General features: G+C 41.6%; 4 protein-coding genes across 9 annotated transcripts; 2 read left to right on the forward strand and 2 right to left on the reverse strand.

Moving 5' to 3' along the window:
• Window positions 1-200: 200 nt before the first annotated feature.
• LOC122615540 (rho-related BTB domain-containing protein 1) lies at window positions 201-6,687 on the forward strand. 4 transcript variants are annotated; one of them, XM_043790493.1, is made up of 13 exons: window positions 201-547; window positions 2,777-2,994; window positions 3,058-3,161; window positions 3,222-3,419; window positions 3,635-4,171; window positions 4,225-4,486; window positions 4,559-4,672; window positions 4,745-4,831; window positions 4,892-4,975; window positions 5,036-5,278; window positions 5,334-5,604; window positions 5,859-6,033; window positions 6,090-6,687. In XM_043790493.1, the coding sequence occupies exons 2-12, from the start codon at window positions 2,806-2,808 to the stop codon at window positions 6,008-6,010; spliced, it is 2,241 nt and encodes a 746-aa protein (XP_043646428.1). In that variant the 5' UTR covers window positions 201-547; window positions 2,777-2,805; the 3' UTR covers window positions 6,011-6,033; window positions 6,090-6,687. The 4 variants fall into 4 exon arrangements, with proteins under 4 accessions (XP_043646428.1, XP_043646430.1, XP_043646431.1 ...); XM_043790495.1 differs by having other exon boundaries at window positions 5,880-6,033; XM_043790496.1 differs by having other exon boundaries at window positions 4,228-4,486; window positions 5,880-6,033.
• An 82-nt stretch (window positions 6,688-6,769) lies between these two features.
• Window positions 6,770-8,427, reverse strand: LOC122615541 (charged multivesicular body protein 7). Its single transcript, XM_043790497.1, has 4 exons — window positions 7,864-8,427; window positions 7,593-7,812; window positions 7,326-7,535; window positions 6,770-7,257 (listed from the first exon to the last, which is right to left on the reverse strand). Exons 1-4 carry the CDS (start codon window positions 8,332-8,334, stop codon window positions 6,794-6,796), a joined length of 1,365 nt encoding a protein of 454 aa, XP_043646432.1. The 5' UTR covers window positions 8,335-8,427; the 3' UTR covers window positions 6,770-6,793.
• Window positions 8,428-8,752: 325 nt separating this feature from the next.
• LOC122616155 (pantothenate kinase 3) lies at window positions 8,753-16,536 on the forward strand. Of its 3 annotated transcripts, none has more exons than XM_043791492.1 (7): window positions 8,753-9,197; window positions 13,313-13,491; window positions 14,632-14,924; window positions 14,992-15,117; window positions 15,182-15,358; window positions 15,415-15,550; window positions 15,614-16,536. In XM_043791492.1, exons 1-7 carry the CDS (start codon window positions 9,152-9,154, stop codon window positions 15,905-15,907), a joined length of 1,251 nt encoding a protein of 416 aa, XP_043647427.1. In that variant the 5' UTR covers window positions 8,753-9,151; the 3' UTR covers window positions 15,908-16,536. The 3 variants fall into 3 exon arrangements, with proteins under 3 accessions (XP_043647427.1, XP_043647425.1, XP_043647426.1); XM_043791490.1 differs by lacking the exon at window positions 8,753-9,197 and adding an exon at window positions 10,638-11,234; XM_043791491.1 differs by lacking the exon at window positions 8,753-9,197 and adding an exon at window positions 12,012-12,394.
• Window positions 16,537-16,778: 242 nt separating this feature from the next.
• LOC122616156 (F-box/WD repeat-containing protein 4) lies at window positions 16,779-18,459 on the reverse strand. The gene is made up of 3 exons (XM_043791493.1): window positions 18,007-18,459; window positions 17,352-17,936; window positions 16,779-17,284 (listed from the first exon to the last, which is right to left on the reverse strand). Exons 1-3 carry the CDS (start codon window positions 18,210-18,212, stop codon window positions 16,846-16,848), a joined length of 1,230 nt encoding a protein of 409 aa, XP_043647428.1. The 5' UTR covers window positions 18,213-18,459; the 3' UTR covers window positions 16,779-16,845.
• Between the last annotated feature and the right edge of the window lie 1,848 nt (window positions 18,460-20,307).

The raw sequence follows: 20,307 nt of genomic DNA on the forward strand, positions 1-20,307 counted from the left end.
AATGGTCTTTCTAAATACTAGTAAGTGGCACACCCGCCTAATATAGAATAGATTGCGATTTGAAAATGTATTTAAGCTGCTTGGAATTTTTCTAACGACCATATAATAATTATTGGGCAGCCCTGAAAAGAGTCATTATTAAAATAAATATTCCGTGAAATGTCGTGCTTCGGCCATCTGGCAACACTCCGCGACCATCCACCTCCGTAGTCCAACACTAGTCGGCAACCGTCAAAGCGCGTAGAAGAATTGCGGGCTGTAACTGCATTTTATTATTTTTAATTTTATTGATAGTGCGCCTGACCAGCGAGCACCTTTATTCGCCGCCATCGGCAACCATCTCGCAGCGATGCCAAAGTTGTGCCAGCCGAAAAGATTGCGCGTGTTGCGAACCACAAACTGCGTCGCCATCGGTGTGTGGGTGCAGAAATAAATGCAAATTGTTGTAAAATGCCGTGCTTTGGTGTGCGTGTTGATAAGTGCAATACGCAAAAGTAAGAACATTGAGGCAAATCCGTGCAAACCGTGGGATCAGCCGTTTTCAGAGGTGAGTGCTGCAGTGCTAAGTCCGCGGAGATTCATGAATTCGTGAATTCTGTGTTTCCCCTTCGACCAGCAGTCGAATTAGGTTCTAATCAAATTGTTTATCCACTAAAATGCGTTTCTTCGCGAAAAAGTTAAAGTGTTCAACGATTTTTCTCCTCGTTCTCTGGGCCTCAAAATGGGCCAAGTTTACCGGAATGGCGAGTGGGAACTTCAAGATGCCCTCTTAAAAGTCCCTGTGCCTCCTGTGTGCGAGTGTTAGTGTGTGTGTTTGCTAACGGTATTTGTGGCCGTTTTGCAATGGCACGAGAAAATCAATAAGCTTGCAAAATTGAAGAAAGGAGACTTCCCAGACATGACAAAGCAGCCCAAAGTTCGTTAATAATACTAATATGCTGGCGTGCTTTGCAAGTTCTCGTGAATCAAAGCGCCTAATTACCCCACAGGTTCACACCTCGCATGAGAATCCACTTGGCTCCTGTCCCTAAATAAACTTAGTTTTCGTGTGCTAAAATGGTTATTAAAAGGAAATGGTTTGTGGAAATATTCTACGATAAAAACTAAAAACTAAGATAAAAATCGGTTAAGTTTTATGCTATAGTGAGTCCATATTTTACCTTTTTTATATATTTACATTTTTAATATACTTGAGATCTTCAAAAACTACCAGTTTATATAAAACTTAGTTATTACACTTTGCTTCACTTTGTTTAAGACTGCAAAGGCGAATAATATATTTTTAGAAGTATTTCTACAAAAACATAATCAAAAATGCACATCAGTCAGTGTTCTTCTTTTCCGAAGTATAAATTATGCAGCTACATTTTCAAGAAGCCATGTCTGTATAATTCAATAATATTCAATATAATTTCCCGACTATCTGATACCCGTTACTCAGCTAGTGGAAGTGCGAAGTAGAAATTTCAACACAACGACAGTTTTAAGCGGTTTGTGGGCGTTAGAGTGGGCGTGGCAAAAAGTTTTTTTGGTAAACCGATAGAAATTTACAAGGCTAATAAAAATATATCAAAACATTTTTTAAAAGTGTTGGCGTGGCAGTTTTGGGCGGTTTGTGGGCGTTAAAAAGGGCGTGGCAACATGGGTCAACCAACATGCGCATTCTAGTTTTTATGGTCCCTGAGATCTCGACGTTCATACGGACGGACGGACAGACGGACATGGTCAGATCGACTCGGCTATTGATCCTTATCAAGAATATATTTACTTTATATGGTCGAAACCGCTTCCTTCTGCCTGTTACATACTTTTTAACGAATCTAGTGTCCCCTTTTACTCTACGAGTAACGGGTATAAAAATCCAAGCAAAAGGGCGTCCGATGGCTATGCAATCCTGAGGTCAACTATTCATAATATCGACAGTAAGATAGTCTTCGATCGAACAAAAGAGTTTTCTGTAGAGAATAACGATCGCTTCGGCTGACCGCTTACATTGCCTTCAATTGCATGGTTATTGTTTTGGGCTTAAAGAGCATCCCAAAATAGAATGCAGCTCGTCAAGAAGATCGGACAATGGATTGCCATGGAGCGTGGGCCACACAGGAAGAAGCGTGCTCATTGCGACTGGAGGATTGATGGCAGATATTTTTAGTGCAACCCCAATTAGGTTCAATTAGAGACCAAGAGAGCTTATCGCTCCGTATCCGAGGTACTGGCTTCAACTTCCTCCGCGACAAGTGGATCGGGGGTCAATGAATTGGTTGGCGTTTTATAGCCGCCGATTGCGGAATCAAATGGATTTCGCGGTAAATTATACGAAGCTCCCATAAATATATGAATAGTAGGTATCAGATTTCACGTTAGTAAATTGAGTATTCACCGAGTGCAGCGAGTAGACAAACAAAATAGTTTATTGATTATTATTCATATTTTGTTAACTGAACGTGAATTTTCTAAGTGCGTAGACTATTACAAATTATTTCTATTTTAGGAAGCACTTAATAATGTAGATTGAAATCAAATTAATCACGAGATAGAACAATTTGGCTTCACACAAAACATTAATGCGGACGATATTTTATGTGACTTAAAAATTAGCATGTCGATTGTTAGTCGAGAATTTAGCATCAGCGATAGACCTTGTCAAAATTGAAAAGTATTAGGGCAGCGATTCTACGTAGTTTACTTATTTCTATTAATAGACTGTTTTTCTCAAGAGAGCATACATATATCCAAATCCCAATTAAATCATACAAAAATCCAACATTCTTTTCAGATTTAAAAAGCGTGTCCTGCTATTTGTGCATGCCCAAAATGGACAACGAGCAGCCGCATCAAGAGTTGGTGAAGTGCGTTCTGGTGGGGGACACGGCGGTGGGCAAGACCCGACTGATCTGCGCGAGGGCCTGCAACAAACATGTCTCACTATCCCAGCTCCTCTCCACACATGTGCCGACTGTGTGGGCTATCGACCAGTATCGCATATACAAAGATGTGGGTTACCATTCTCTAAAGAGTCCTAATTGTTGAATTTAATCGAGTCTTAAAATATGAAAGGTTCTCGAGCGATCCTGGGAGGTGGTGGATGGAGTGAATGTCTCACTTCGCCTATGGGATACATTTGGTGACCACGACAAGGATCGGCGTTTCGCATACGGCAGGTTTGTAATCATAGCAGCACTCACTATACGAATAAACAAAAATATTTTCTTGACTTACAGATCCGATGTGGTGCTGCTGTGCTTTTCCATTGCCAGTCCAATTTCCTTGCGCAACTGCAAGATGATGTGGTACCCGGAAATTCGCCGCTTTTGTCCGGATGTTCCTGTCATTCTAGTTGGCTGTAAGAACGACCTGCGCTACATGTATCGCGACGAGAACTATCTCTCGTATTTCGGCGAGAAGGGAACCTTTGTTCGGTATGCATAGCTAACAGGTTTCAGCCAGTTTTGTGCAGCTTTAATCAATTTAATTATTCATTGGGTAGCAATCTATATTTAGAATATATTTAGCGAACACTAAAAATATAAATTAATGTTAATTACTAAAAGAAATTCATTTAAAAATATGATACGAGAAATGCCATTTAAATTAACTAAATTAAAAGCAATCATTACTATAATCTTTTTTAAAGAGCCGCATTGAAGAGTGACCTGGTTATGCCGGATGAGGCGCGTGCCGTCGCCAAAGAGCTGGGGGTGGCCTACTACGAGACCAGTGTGTTCACCTACTTTGGAGTGAATGAGGTGTTTGAAAATGCCATCCGATCCGCGTTGATTGCACGGCGACAGCAGCGCTTCTGGATGACAAACCTAAAAAAGGTACAGAAGCCCCTGCTACAAGCGCCGTTCCGGCCACCGAAGCCACCACCACCGGAGGTCACCGTCATGGTCGGCAACTATGGGCAGGATATCTACAACATGTTCCTGTCGCAGGCCTACACCGACCTTGTCCTGGTCGGGGCGGGTGGCACCAAGTTCGCCGTGCACAGGTTCATGCTAGCCGCCGCGTCCAGCATCTTCCAGCGCCTGCTTAGCACTGAGCTGACTGATATGGGCGGGCGGAGCAGCAGCGAATCTAGCATGGTCAGCTCTACATTCGGGGAGGCCACCATTGCGGACTTTAACGACGACACGGAGTCCCTGATCCGCTACGAATCACGCACACAACGGTGGGTGTTGCCTCCTGATCTCAGTGAATCCATTGACTTTGAATACAATTCAGCAGAATGTGGGAACATTTAAAGCGCCGCTCCAGTTATCAGGCGTTACCTCTCATGGAGTCTAAGCGGTCCAACGATCTGTACAGGGAACTACATCATCCGGTTCTGCAGAGCATTCGCCTGGTGCACGTGGAAAATCATCGGGGTACAAATGGTCTGCAGACAATTGTCACCCTTAGCAAGCTTATCTCTCCGCAAGCTGTGCATCAGTGCCTGAGATTTATTTATACCGGTACCATTGACAAGGATTGCAATAATCTGGAGGTAGGATTTTCAATATATTGAGTGTTAAGTTTATTAGAACCTGACCTACTAATATATTGTTTATGCTCACAGGAAATTAGAGAAGCTGCCGATCTATTAGAACTGCCGCAACTAACTCAGCTACTTTCCAGGCCTCAAACCGTTATGGAGAACTCCAGCGATGAGCCAAATCCACACATTTGCCTTGTAAGCAAATTGATGCTATGGTGTCCATTACATAGACCTATGGACCTAAACATTTAATTTCCTTTACATTAGCGCATCAAAGAAAGCATGGAACGGCATTGCATTGGTGACGGGTGCTTCAGTGATGTCACCTTTGAATTGGATGATGGTTTAATGAAGGTTTGTCTGTTGAATTACTACAAAGCTCAATATTTAAAATATACCTTTACTGCATTGCAGGCACACCGCGCTGTGTTAGTTGGTCGTTGTGATGTCATGCGCGCAATGTTGTTGGGTGACTTTCGCGAGGCACATTCCAATGTGGTAGGAAGGAGCATAATACCATTAAACTAAAGATAGTAATCATAATTTTCTAACCCTAAGATCGTATTCCCTGGAGTTACAATTTACACATTCCACAAGCTGCTGTGCTACCTGTACACTGATCAGATTCCGCCAATCTCGGCCGTCAAGTGCCTCAATCTGTTGGAGCTGGCCAACAGACTCTGCCTTCCGCGGCTGCTAAACCTGGTTGAATGCCGCGTTATTGAAGATCTCACTCTGATTTCCCAGAACGAAACCAATGAAACGGTGGATCACTGTCTAAAGTTACTGGAGCCAGTGAAGGTATAGAAAGATCAGTTGAATAATTATTTCCCAAAGTACCATATATTATTTTCAGCTGCACAACGCACATCAATTGGCCGAGTGGTGCATGTCATATCTTTGCGTCAATTACAACCTTATTTGTAAGTTTTCACTCAAGGGCTTAAAGGCGCTGCACCAGGATAATCAGGAGTACTTGCGAGAGCACCGATGGCCTCCTGTCTGGTATCTCAAGGACTATGATTACTATCAGCGATGCCTGAACGAGTTAAACAAGGAGCTAAAGCTAAAGACTTCGAGGCGAGAGTCGCCAAGCGATGACGAAGGTTGTCTGTGCTTCACGGGCGGTAAGTGTTGCTACTGTTACGAAATTATCTGCTGCACATTCCACCACACTTAACATCCCAGTCCAATACTCCAGTCGGAGGATCAGCTCAGGTTTTAGTTTCAGCTAGCTCTAGAGGATAATGTATGTATCACGACAGCGGTTTGTATTTGTAGCTAGGTGTCTCGTTATTGTTTTCTTTTCCTGTTGATTTCCTTGCTCATTTACAACGACAACGCCATCACCATAATATTAATGTGCGAAATTTGGTCAAAGTATTCTCTTGCTGGCTGTTAGGTAAATCGAAGCGCAGCGGTGATGTGATTGGCACCACGGAGAACAGCAACGTAGATAATCAGATCTTTAACAGCGCCGGCAACTCGCTTAACCACATTGATTTGGAGGCGGACATGGACCTAAATCTCTGACACCCAGCCCTAGGACAAGGAAGGTGTGTTAATGATCTTAAAGTAAGAATTCTTTTATGACTATATTCGAGTCTTCCAGATCACTGCGCTTCATTGTGATCCTGCCGGTCCTGATCTGTTTCATCTGTACGATTTTAAGTATTTTGATACTTTTCCAAATCCATACATAACAAACCTCAAGGACACGATTTAGCGTGGTCGGATATAGGGCTTGGGAATGGAGAGAGAAGAGAGGAGTGGCGCGTCTGCTTTTGACATTACGCAATATATAGAGCGCAAATTTGCCTTAGTGATTACCGATTAATAAGTCCAACGTAGCTCGACCCAGATCAAAGGAGCATACTGCAGTGCTTCGGATTTCTTATATTTATACGCCTATAAATAATGCAAAGCATAGACGTGTATGTATGCACATGCACCTCGGCGATGCGAAGCATTTCGCTGTATTGCCTTACGATATATTGGTGTACACTCAACTTGTTCTGCACGATTCCATGAAAAGTGGAATGCTAACGGACACAGACATGTGTATATCCTTATATTTGTACCTTTACCTAAGACATGTATGTATGTATATTTTTGAATTCCTACTTACGGAAACATTTGTCTAGCCATAGCTCTAAGCAATTCTTTATGATAAGGACGCATTTTGTACAGAATGATAGAATAAAGCAATTACAAAAAAATCGCACGTTTCTAATTTGTAATAAAAACTCATTTTACAATTAATTTATTAAATTTAGTAATAAAACAGTTCACATACCATTTAAAAAAACACAACATTTATAGAGCATTTTTAAGTCCCTGCACAGTTTTCACGGTTTTGGCACTTGATTGCGATATGGTACCATCCTCCACTTCGAGATCTTGCAGCATAGCAATCATCTCCTCGTCCGTAATCACAACCTCCGCCTTTCTGTTGTTATTAATAAGTGAACTTAACGTAGCCGGCGCAGATTCTCCACACAGTTCGCGCAATTCCTGCTCTAGTTGATCTTCTTCCATGCTCGCGTTCTCCACAACGCTATTGGACATTACGTCCTGAACTTCCCGATGCTGGTCCAGAGTATCCCGCACATCGGCCAATACTTCGTCGACATTGTCGTACTTCAATCCAGAATCCGAGAGAACCTTCTTCAAAGTATTTGATCCAATTTTGTAGGCATCCAGAACAGCGCCACTGCTTTGAGCCTCATCCACACTGGACAAAAGAGATTCGATGTTGTGTAGGGCAAGACTGCGACGTTCTAATTACAACAATTCAAAAAACGTTATTCACAAAAGTCAGATAAGGGCTTTCTACAATAAAGTTTACCATGATTCTTTTCCAGGAGATGCCTTTTTCGTAGATAGGTTTTTGCCATTTGCCGCTTGTTCTCTTTCATGTACTGCCGCGCTTTGTCATCGTTTACCTTGATCTCCTCCTCTAGTTCCTCCAACTGCTTGAGCAACTGAGCTTGTGTGTTCTGAAGATTGTGGACGGCCTGGTCTTCTTGGCTTATATTAAGATCATCGCCCTCTTTTCCTACAACAAAAATTATAGTTTAATAATACACCCTACATTAGAACTTTTAAAACTTGCTTGGTATTTTGATCAAATGAATTTGGCGTATCCCTTTTTCTGTTTTATATTCTAGGCCGACGGTTTGGCGAACATTTAGGGCCAACAGGCAAACGCATAGATCCTTGTCTGAGTAAATGCGAACTCCGTGAGCCTTACAGAGCTTTTTTAACGCACTGAAATGCAGTAACTTTCCAGTGTTTTCCGACAGGATTTTTTCGATTATGAGATCGCAAGTGTTCTGGAAAATTAAATATGTAGGATTCTTATTTTATCGGATGATAACACATACATTTAAGACATCTAGGTGAATCCATTCAACTAAAGTGGAGGCCTCTAGGTCCTCTGTCACCACGCTGTGCTTTATTTTCGACCAGCCCCATGAAAGGGGACGTGTGACTAGGCTGTTGACGAGCCATCCACTCCAGGAATTGGCCGGATCGTGCTCGAATTCACTGCGAAAGCGGATCTGCTTCATCTTTTGCATCTCAGATATCACGGTGTCCAGGCAGGCGGGCAGTTGGTCACCCCTCATGAACAGCAGCTGCAGATTCCGCAGGCTGAAGATTGGTCGTCCGCTGAACTTCAGATATTTTGCAATTAATTCCATCCAGAAATTCATTTTTGCGTCGTACATCTCCGCATCCAGGTGTCTCGATCGAAACATGGCGAACTGCACCTGCATTCTAACGTTATCCTGCCAGCTGGCGGGAAAGCTAAACTGGCCAGTTTCACTTTCCCTGTCACTGCTTGCAAGGCTCATCTTTAAAACAGGTAATTAATCCGGATTATAAAAGTCGCGCGTCTTTTGTGATTATGTGTTTATGTCTAATCAGCAGGTTTGTAGTGCTGGAAAATGATTAAATGTTTACAAGACTTGTAAACAAACTTCAAAAGGGCCGTTAAATTAAATGGAATGATAATTAAGAGTTGTCATTCTATAAAGCTTTTTGCTTAAAGCTAGTACTTGCATATAAAATGCGTGGGAATACAAAAACATTTAGTTCTAATTAAAAAAAATAAATTAAAGATTAAAATGGTTACTAAATAAAATTAAAGTCTAATTGTAATTAGACTTAGATTAAACAACTTAATACAAAAGTGTTTAGCTTTACCGTTTCTTAACACTGCGCTCTTCGATAGACTGGATATCGATTAACTTTCTCCCCATCCCAAATCAGCTGTTCCAATCAGGCTACTAGATTAAAAACTTCTGACGAAAATTTTGTTTTAAAGCTTTTGTTGAGTGTGCGTTGAATTCGTAACGGCTCGCCTTGGCACTGGAGAGTACTGCACCGTTCAAAAGGACTCTGGGAATGCACGAAACACAGAGCTAACTTAGTCGCCCAAGGACTCCGCATCATCGATGAGAAGAGCAGCACATCCCAGTCCCTAAATCACTTTCTTGGCCTCTTTCGCCACGGTCCACCCGTCTGATTTCCCGCCCAGATTGCCTCGCTGCCCCTGGAAGAACCGCGATTGCAACATCTGCCGGAGCATCTTGGCGTGCGTGCGATTCTCTGAGTAGTCCATTGTTCTGCGGTGCACCGACTCCGTCCAATTGAGTCTTGCAATTCATCATGACGGAGGACGAACAGATTAACCTGCGCAATCAGCTGGCGAGGGGTAAGTGGTGATTTCGAAAGATTCTGGAAGGTTGCATCTGCGTCTGGCAAATACCAACAGTGATGCAGAAGGATATTTAGTTCACCACTAATTTTTAAAGACAACTAGATTTTGGGAAAACTTCGGGAGTATATTTTATTTTTTATTTTATTTAGGAGTTTATAAAAAGATAGCGTTTTTAAAAACGAACTAAGTTTACTGATTTATACAGAAATATATATAACTATTAAATAGTTTGATTTGATATCAAATATTGGATGATTGTTTAAAAACTTTCTAAACCAATGTTTAGTAGACACATTTGCGGATTCGAGATAAACATAAACAGTGATTAGAAAGTAATCACATGATGACTGAGAGCTAAAACCCGAATTAAGACTTTTAGCGATGTTTATTTGGCGGGATAAATAACTAAAACCCGTAGCTATAATTTTAATGAAGCTAAATTATAGTTTAAATAAAAGTGTTGCTTCTTCAATGAAAATTTTTCTCATTCTCTATGAGTTCTTTGACTAGAAAAAAAAGTGCATATTCCAAGTTCGCTTTTGAAGTTTTTCTTACTACTATTATTGTGAGCAAGGGTGAGGGTTTATGCACTTAGTTTATTTCTTTATCTTGACCACTTCTTTACTGGCGCGAAATCTGCCTGTTGAGCAAAAGCATGCATATGCGATAATATTTTCTGGTCTGTCACAGACATGACTAACTTAATAATGACTGTGAGCTATTTACACAAAACCAGTGCATCGTAATACCCAACTAGTATCGCTAGGCCAGATTTCATGCTTTGTGGGTACGCAACACAATGAATGATAAGATTAACTTGTAATCCGCGAAACACATTTGGCCAATTAAGTTATAATGGAAATCAGTGTCTACACTTGCGGAATGGCTAGTAGTTTTCCCCAAAAGCCGGTGTATGAATGATTGCCATCTCGGCTCTCATCGGACCATAGCTTTTTCGGGAGGTTTCTCCGCTTGGAATTTGAACCATTTGTGACCGTGTTATCAGGGTTCTGCACGCTCTTATCACGCCTACTGCGCCTGCAGAGAGAGTGTAGTGCCGCACGCCACAGGTTCGCCCATGAATGGCCAGATGATTGACTATGCATTGGCTGGGAATTTTACCAAGTTACCCAGGGGTCAGTCGCCGAGGAAAATGCAAAAGCGGACCGACGTAATGGCGATCCACAGACGTGTAAGGGTTCGCACTGGGTCGACGCTGCTCTGGCCGTGTTTTCAATGTGTTTTCGTAATGATTAAGTTCGGTTCGGCTCGCTCTTTAATACGGCGAGGCTATATATGTGTGTGTGTCCCTCCATGGGTATGTACCCACTACACATGGCGCTCAGTTCGTCTGGAGCTTATACATATGCGAAAGCCGCAGCGCTGCCGTTGCTGCTGCTGTCGCCGCTTCGGGCAGTAAAATTTCATTCAAACGCGTTTCACGTCTGTTTTCGAACGGTCAACAACGGATGGGATCGGATCGCATCGCATCGCGCGATCACCAGTTGTCGCCAGCGCCATTTAGAAACCTATGAATTGAGCAAACAAACATCTTGTACGGCTTTCGTGGCCAATGGTCCAAACCCAATAGACTCCACTCCGCTCCACACCAATCCAACCCGACTGTGATAAGTGCCCGCTTCTGAACTTGTAAATCCGTTGTGTGTCAGCAAAACGCTAAGCTGAAAAATAATCAAGCAAATAAAATGAAAGTCCCCACGCGCAACTCAAAATACTCATTCAATTTGAAAATATTCAAGTTGCATAACGATAAGAAACCGACCAGCCCCAGTCCGCCAACCTCACCTGTGATCTCAGCAAAACGAAACTCATGGCGCGCTTCGTGGCGCTCAGCTCTGGGCTCCAAGAGCAAGTCCATCCCAACGGCCTCGGATAGCAGCGGAGATCCCATTGATTTGGCGGAACCAGCGTATTTCGAGCGCAGCAGGTGCCACAGCTACTGCTCCTCCTCCTCCTGCACCGAAGCACCGTTTCCCGCCATCCAAATTCCCCAAGGCGATGAGCTCATGTGTAAGTCAGTGGATATACATAAGTTCAGGTTTTGGGAGGCACCAATATATCAGTGCTCCAAATCAGATAACATTTTGACCAAATCCATTCCCCTTTTTCAAAAGCGCGCCTTAGTCCTTAACTAAGAATTAGTCCTTAACCAGATCCAGGCAATTATATGCATTGAATTGAGTTCTAAAACCGAAGCAAATTAAAAATAAAAACATTGTACTTGAATTTTTCTTAAAGCCACACTTTAAACTGAAATAATGCCATACATAATGTCATTAGGTAGTGTATCGTCCAATGAACCCAAATTTGGTTATTTAGTATTTGCCCTTCGTTCGTAAGAAATAAAAATGTTAATTTTTCGGGATTATATAAAGTACTTGACGTGACGATAAAAACCACCGGCCTTTTGACTTCATCTAGTTTATAGTTCAGATTGTTCAATTCTGAGTAGTGTATGCAAAAATAGAGTACAGGTTAAATGACTGATTAGATAAACGTACCGGGGGACATCGCGATTTTCTGATCGACATGTGAAGATTGGATGAATTTGACTGAATTGCACACCTGTATTGTAATGGGTCGGAGCCCGCCAAATGGTCAATTTCCTGGTCAATTCTAACAATACCAGAGCCCGATAAGCTGCGTGCCGTTCCCGGAGGGCAGATAAGAAAGAAGGTGTGTTTACCCGAGTGCGGCGCACATGCGTTCATTGCGAGTCGATTCCCCATTTCGCCAGTGTTCAGCTGTTTACGGCTAATATATTATCCGGCAGCCAGTCAGTCAGTTGGAGCCATCGACGTGTCGCACTTGCCTGCGGTTGTGGCGTCCGAGTGAAATGTTTCCGGTTTAGGCAATCTACGTAGTATACAAGCGCGCTGTGCTCGTAATGAACCCAAAGTTATAGACACCCCGAAACGAAACGAATCGAAAGCTCCGTGGTTCCGTGGAACATTGTACACCTCGAAATACGCGTTGTCCGGGTCTCTGGGCTGGGCTGAGTGGAAAGTCAAATAAAAATAAAACGCGTTTACCAGTGATTACACGACGGTGTTATGTGCAGCCGATTCTATAGTCGAGCGGAATAAACCAGCAGCGCCACAACTCCAAGGGTTACACAATGCCGGAGGCTCTACATTTTACATCGATCTTTGATCTCATCATCAAGAGCGGTGCGTGCATTTCCAAAGTCCAATTTCGAGCGAAGACATCGCCTATACGGGGACACCTTTAAATTATTAAAATATGAAAACCGGCTGGTGGTAGAAAATACAGTTTCCTCATTCCAAATCGCCACAAAAATATATTTAGACTTATGTCTAAATGTCTAATGCATTGAAAATGTAAGATCTTAACTTCACCTTTATATCACTGCAACTCTACAAAGTTCATAAGAAAATATAGTGTTGCAGTTTATAAGGTAGCAAGATGCATTGAGTTTGTCTGCTAGAGTATTTTTATTAAATTTAGAGCAGCTAACAATCGGTTTTTTCCTTGTTACTTTTAGGCGATATCCACTGTATCCGATAAGTATATTTTGTGAAGTACCCTCGATAAGGCAACCTTTAGCAACCAGCAGTGTGACACAGTTTGGCGCCAATTTGATCTTGACACCATGAGCATGAACCGCTTTCAAACATTTAGTTAGCAGTATTGGCGTTGGATTTCTTTTTGCTCTTGTAATGTTTTGAAACTTGTTGCTTTGCCATTGAATCTGTATCACAAACCTCCCGAACATGTTTGTCTCAGTTGCTTCTCAGACAGGTTTGATTACAAGTGAGTCAGATATGTGATTAAGTGTTGCAATGCCATACATTTGGAACATAAGGAACTAAGCAAAATTTGACAGTTGAAATAATAACAACACATCTTTTATAGGCAGTAAAATAAAAGACAGCCTCGCTCATAACATGTTTGTGCCACAAGTGGGCCTCCAAAAAAGACCCTTCGGTTATTGCTGTTATTTCTTTAATAGATGTGGGTGGGTCATGTTTATATAGGAACTTAGAAACTACGGACAACTTCGCGAAGCAAAATTTCTTTTTGTCGGCTTGCAAACATACCTTATGATCTATTCTCTACCATTATAGCGATGCCATGGTTTGGAATGGACATTGGCGGAACCCTCACCAAGCTGGTCTACTTCGAGCCCAAGGACATAACGCCGGATGAGCAGGATCGCGAGGCTGGCATTTTGCGGAATATCCGACGCTACTTGACCAAAAACTCGGCGTACGGCAAAACCGGACATCGTGATACGCACCTACAGGTGAGATGAGCGTCCTAAAGAAATGTATAATCGGCTCTGTGGAATGTGGATGTGCGATTTTGTAACAAAGCAGTATGACGCGGGCCATTAGCATCGGTATTATCACCTAAAATATTATCAATTCCAGCGCCCCGATCCGCGATATTGCCCGTCCAGTCAACAAGTCATCTTGTGCGGGTCGGAACGGGTCGTCTGGTGATTTCAAATGAGCTCGGGTGCCAGGGTTTTCGAGTGTGAGAGTGTGAGTGCCTCTGCTGTGACCTTCACTCTCGTACACACGCCTACACAGAAAGCAAAAGCGTGCTGGTAGATTAGTTCATTGATGTGCTTAATCTGAGCCCTAACCGAGTTGCGAGTGCTTGATTAGACATTTAGCGACTCAGTCTTGATATCACCAGGAAAGCTTGCAGCAAATTGATATTCTGTTTTTGTTTTCGGTGTACCACACGCTTATCTCGCACTAATGAGATTCCTTTGTTTACCTTTAAAACCCAGTGATTCACTGTCGAGATGGTTTAATTTCTTGTTAATTCTTTTACTACGTTTGAACTGTAGTAAATGCATTCCTAAGAAAGGATATTGCAAAATGTATCATTGGCAGGCTTAAAATGAAGTCAAACCATACCGTATTTGATAAAAATTCTTAAAATTAATTGCTGTTAAATTAATTGTTTATTTAAAACCTCGGCTCAAATACCCCACGCCAGAATAGTTTACTATTCAATGACTGAGGCCAAAAGTTACACACTTTCTAAAGAACTATGGCAATTTACAGACGCTCACTGTTGCAGGTTTAATTTTCAATTTTGTACAAATTACCCTTTCACCTAGACTTTGGATAGCTTAAATTAATGGCGAACGTATAAATACACCTAGTAAAATAACCTACTAACAGTTTGGACAGCACTTTCGCGATGTGAACATTGACTTTTGTACTTTTCATTTCAGTTTTGTAATAGGTTCAGAAGTCTAATTTTCATATTTACGTAGCTCATTTCACTTTTCCGCCTAGAATACGATAGAGAGGGAACTTGTAGGGCCTTTATAAAAAATCGAACATGAAAGGAATCATACTATTTATAAAATAGTTTATATATAATTGCGCACTACAATATTTTTATAATCCCTATTGTCTTGTAGATGGACAATGTCGAGATACGCAAAAGACGTGGCTCCTTGCATTTCATTCGCTTCCAGACCACGGACATGGGCAACTTCCTATCGCTGGCCAAGCAGAAGGGCATGGCCGAGCTGGTGACAACGGTTTGTGCCACCGGCGGTGGAGCCTTTAAGTTTGAGCAGGATTTCCGCGACCAGGTCAACATGAAACTGGCAAAATTCGATGAACTGGACACGCTCATCAAGGGCATTCTCTTCGCCGATCTGCACAATCGCACGGAATGCTACTACTACGAAAACGCACGTGACATTCTGTAAGTGTATTGTAAGTGATGGCTTCAGAGAGTTTCTAACAATGTTACTTTACCAAACATTTTGTAGAAAAAGCGAAAAAAAACAGTTCAATTTCTCCCAACCGTTTCCGTTTATTCTGGTGAACGTCGGATCCGGAGTCTCCATCCTGGCGGTCTATGGTCCCGACAACTACAAGCGCATTTCGGGAACAAGGTAAGACTGCTTTTCATGAAATTACGAATTATTGCAACGATTCTAAATAAAACGTATCTTTCAGCTTGGGCGGCGGTACATTCCTCGGTCTGTGTTGTCTACTCACCGGCTGCACATCCTTCGAAGAGGCTATTCAACTCGCTACCAAGGGTGACAATAGGAAGGTGGACAAATTAGTTAAGGACATTTATGGCGGCGATTATAACCGCTTTGGTCTCCCCGGCGATTTGGTGGCGTCAAGGTAGAAAACCCAGAGATTAAAGCCCATGTACCAGTTACCAAATTTCTATCTTCCAGCTTTGGCCAGATGCACCTCAACGACAAACGGGTTTCAGTATCACGCGAGGATTTGGCCAACGCCACTCTGGTCACCATAACAAATAATATCGGCTCCATAGCAAGGATGTGCGCGCTAAATGAGAAGATCGATAGGGCAAGAACAAATTTTTGTTAAATATCCTCATAAATTAAGCTAACCCCTCCAAAACCATTTCAGGTCGTCTTTGTGGGCAACTTTCTGCGAGTAAACCCCATTTCCATGAAGCTGCTGGCGTACGCAATGGAGTTCTGGTCCAATGGCACAATGAAGGGTCTTTTCCTGGAGCACGAGGGGTACTTTGGTGCTCTGGGTTGCCTGCTCCAGTTCAACGGCGAGCTGGCAGCCGCCCTTAACGACGGGGTAGAGCATCCAATCCACACAGCATCGGATGAAAGCGAAGTAGCACCGACGTCTTCTTCGGCGGACGAGCCACCAGAAAAAGCGCCAACAAGCAAACACTCCACTAGATAGTCGCTATAACCACATGTTCCTCCCGAGGGCACCCAACGTGCGCCAGCCGATTGTAGTGCATGTACAGTAGACTTAAGAACAATAAGGCAATGGCAATGACTTTGATCATTTGCAGTTTATCTCGGTATTTATCGTAATTCTTTCTCGGCTTTAGTTGTAACTTGAGGACGCACAAATTGTAAATGCATGAAATTACTGTACGGATAAAGTGCCTGCTGGAAAGCAACGAATTTTGGCCCGATCAAATGCCGAACCAAAATTGATGTCCTAATTTTTGCTCCGCGTAACATTGTACCATGTTACCACCATGCTATCTTCGTCAGTTTCGGTAGATTTTAGTTACTATTCTACAGTGATAGATGTTAGCTCTCGGAAAAGTATTACAAATACTTGACAACAGAAACGCAATGGAAAATAGTCTGGCGCGCAACAAAATAAAGAGCAGGTATATATTGCCCTTGTCCTTTGACAATATTCATGCATTCTTTTAAGTTATTATCTTAACGTTTTTGTACATGCTTTAAGTGGATGTTAAAAGTTTTCTTTTTAGAATATAAGTTTGTGGTCATGTTATTATAGGATCCAATTTGTCGGCAGGTCAATAAAACTTGTTTTACCCAATGATGGAATGATGCATTTTAAAAAAAGACGTTAATATTAAATTATGTTCTTGTATCAAATTAATACACTTTACCTTTGCCTACTTATACAATTATTGTTAAGCTTCGTGTTATTCTGAACCAATTCCGTAATAAACTAGACACACAAGTTGTTCTGATAAGAACTAATAATAGGCCTTACGGGAACTCGGAAGACATCTTCAATGCGTATTTGTACGGGTAAAACGGCCCAATTTGTTTCTACAAAATAATGAATGTTTTACGTTTGGCATATATTTAATATTACACCTTAGTGTGGTGATAAAATATTCATAATTATCACTTCGTTAGTACATTAATGTTGCTGTAGTCTCTCCGAACCCCACAGCTTGCCTTAAAGTCAAAGACACGTAGATTGTGATCGGTGGCCACAAACATATATTGGCTATCACAGGCGAGGCTGTACACTGGCGACAAGCCGTTGTGCTGCCGCGTCCTTCCCGGAAAGTATAATTGTACGTACTTCTTCATTCTTATATCGTAAAGGTTCACCCGTGCATGCCTGTTGGTGCCGACCAGCACCGCATACAGCCCATCGTATTCCAAGGAGTAAAAGGAGGAGTCGAACGGATCCTCCCAAATAGTTACATCACGATCTATGCGTCGGTCAAACATCCGAAACGTCGTGTCGAAGTTGGCCGTAAAAATTACCTGGTCATCTTTCATTTTCAGGTCGTAAATGGACCTTGTGTTGGAACTGAAAACCAATTCCTCGCCACTGTTCAATAAATTATTTGAGATTGTTAATAACAAAAATTATTTTAGCTTTGCTCGGGTTAGGTTACCTTTCTACGTGGACGGCCCTCAAAGCCCGGCGACCGTCGTCAGTGTAGAGTCCTCCATATAGCCACTGGCCATCCGAACTTAGTTCCAGGGACCTAAAGGCGTGCGGCAAATTCATCACCTGATCAAAATGCGTCATTCCAAATTCCTGCGCACGCTGCCAGAGTCTGCAGCCGTGATCTGTGCTGGTTGCGTAAAGATCCTTGACAAAGTCTACGCAGTATAAGTACTCGTTGGCCGGATGCATCCTCTGCTCCGTCATACTCCAGCTATCACTATCGTAGTGAAAGCACGATCCGCAAACCCGTCCCGCGAATATGGTTTCATTCTTTTTGACGAAATCAGAGATGTCGGTCTGTGTGGACGTACAGATCTCCGCGTCAAAGCGACGATGCAATGCATCACAGCTGGACCGTCGGTACTTGCGCAAATAGCCCGCATGTGTAATGTACAGAAAGTCGGCCTCCAGGCACAATTTGGTGGGGAACATCTGGGCATGGTGGAAGTAGGGGCGTTCGAAATAGGTGCCACTAACCCAGTTCTTCGACACCTCGATGCGTTCATGGTTTTTCAGGCGTGTTCGGTTTCTAAAAGATTACCAAGGCAGCAGATTATCTTGAGATAATTCGAATAATAAATCCGAATTCATTCGCCAACCTCTGCTCGATCCTTGGGTTATTCCGGTGGCCACAGAGCAACAGATCGTAGGCCAGTGGGTTAAAGTAGTGGGCGTCAATAATATACTCCAGAGCCGGGTCCGCCCGGCACAGGCACAGTAGATCCCCCTCCGAGCAATAATCGAATATGCAAAGCAGGCAGTCGATGGTCAGATCCTTCAAACTCATGCGGGATCCATCCATCATATCTTTCGCCACTATTTCATGAATTTAGCTTGCATCCCGTCGATTTCCAAGCAAAACGCGATAATTGTATATCGATTAATCCTCTTTTAGCGGTACCTTTGCAACACTGCGAAATTTCCGTTAAGTTTGACAGCAGTTAACAAGAAAATTCAAAAGTGTGGTCTTTCATAGTGTTTATATAATATTCATAGGATATCAAATGTATGTTTTGTTATAGTGTATATAATATATAGATCACGGCCAATTTGATTATACCAAATAATCATTACTTATGATGATTTTTTTAAGGTATAATAAACAGTGCACAGTGTACACTTATGTGTCATTATGGAAAATATAACGTAACTTTACCTGAAATTGTGAAATTTAAAGAACAATGGAGGGCTCGTTAATTTAATCTACTTTCGAAAACAGTATTTAAACAATAGAAAAAAAGTGTTATTTATCGAGTAACCTGATTAAAAAACGCTTTTCATAACGATAATTTTATAAAAAAAAATTTAATTATTTGAAGTTTGTGTTTACATGAACAAAATTCTTATATAATTTTTTTTTAATGCACCCCTCTTAATTCTCAAAGCTTTTAAAATGTACTATCTGAGCTTTGGCTTTTTAATGGTTTACTTTATCCACCAGCTGTGTCAAGGCAATACAAGAAAATACATTTCACGAAAAATGGTTAACTAATTTATACATTTAGCTTGTGTTGAAGGTTAAGCATCAAGGCTAACCATTCGGGGAACCATGGCGATAAATGACAACTTTGGCGAATGAGTTTTTATCATTTGATAACATAGTATGTAAGGTTGATTCTAGAAAGATTACTCACGATAGATGTAAGCCGACTGAAATACCAAATACGAAATAGACAGGAACTGCACATTTTGGGGACAAAAGTCTGAAGTATACAATTTTACGCACATAAATATGCGGCGTGCGTACGACCACGGTCTCATACAATTGCAGCAATCTAAAGTTATTTAGAACACTGTTTCCGCAATTAGGCACGAAACTGCCGAGATTTTTGTGCTAAATACCTTAACTGAGCATTTGATTGACTTGAAATAGCGCACAAACTGTCGGATCTGTCTTGAAAGTATCTCGTATCTTGCTCGGCATTTATTTGCGACTTTTTAGATACCGCAAAATGGTGCATAAAGTTTTATGACTTCTGCAGTGATTCAGGAAGAAACACATTGAATGATTGTTAAGGTTAAGTATTTCGCATTATCTGTTAGCTACTTAAATAAAAAAACATAACATTATCTTTTAATGACAAACCAAAGAAAAAAAATTTACGAAAAATCTTGAGAATAGAACCAGAGCCATAACAAAGAAAAAAGTAACGACCATTTTTGGGTCAGGGAAAGCAGCGTACCTGTCACTGTTCAGGTCTACTTTATGGTTGTCAAGGTACTTAAGGTTTTATAACCTTAAAAGTGAATTTGTAACAGAGCTAGGCACTTATCTAGTAAACCTTTGTACTTTCCATTTAACATACTTTTTCGGTAAAGTGACCCCAATATAAGAATTGTAACTTTTAGGTTAGGTTTAGGTAAGGAATGCGAAAAGTTCTGGAGCGTTCGTTCCGTTCTAAAATTCTTATCAAACTACACATGACAATGCGCTTTACCCTTTCAAGATCTCGAAACTTTGAGTACCCATCTTAAAATAGATTCCTAGATATTATGTATTTTAGAGAAGCCCGGATCCTTATTGTGAACGAAATACAAAGTTCCTTAAATCATAAGACTATATATTGATTGTAGGTCATTATATATTTTTCATAGATAATAAATAAATGTTTTAAAAAAACTAATTAGAAAGATAATACAATGTAATGTGCTACAAAAGCATGAGATCTGAATACCTCTCCAATATAGTTACATATGTTCCAATGGGTATATCCCAGTCGGTTCCAGACCGATCTAGCGAGTCTAGTATAAGATCATGCGTGGCACTGAGCTCCAAAAAATTGATAGCCGCAATCTGTAGGTGACGTAGTCGTCAGCAGTTTTCGCGTTTTGCGCAGTTCTTGTTCGCTCGGCGTTCTGGCAATTTCATAATCTGAACAAAGTGCTCGACCACAGGTAAA

The sequence above is a fragment of the Drosophila teissieri genome, chromosome 3L, assembly GCF_016746235.2.
Source record: "Drosophila teissieri strain GT53w chromosome 3L, Prin_Dtei_1.1, whole genome shotgun sequence".
In the NCBI taxonomy this organism is placed as follows: Eukaryota; Metazoa; Arthropoda; class Insecta; order Diptera; family Drosophilidae; genus Drosophila; species Drosophila teissieri.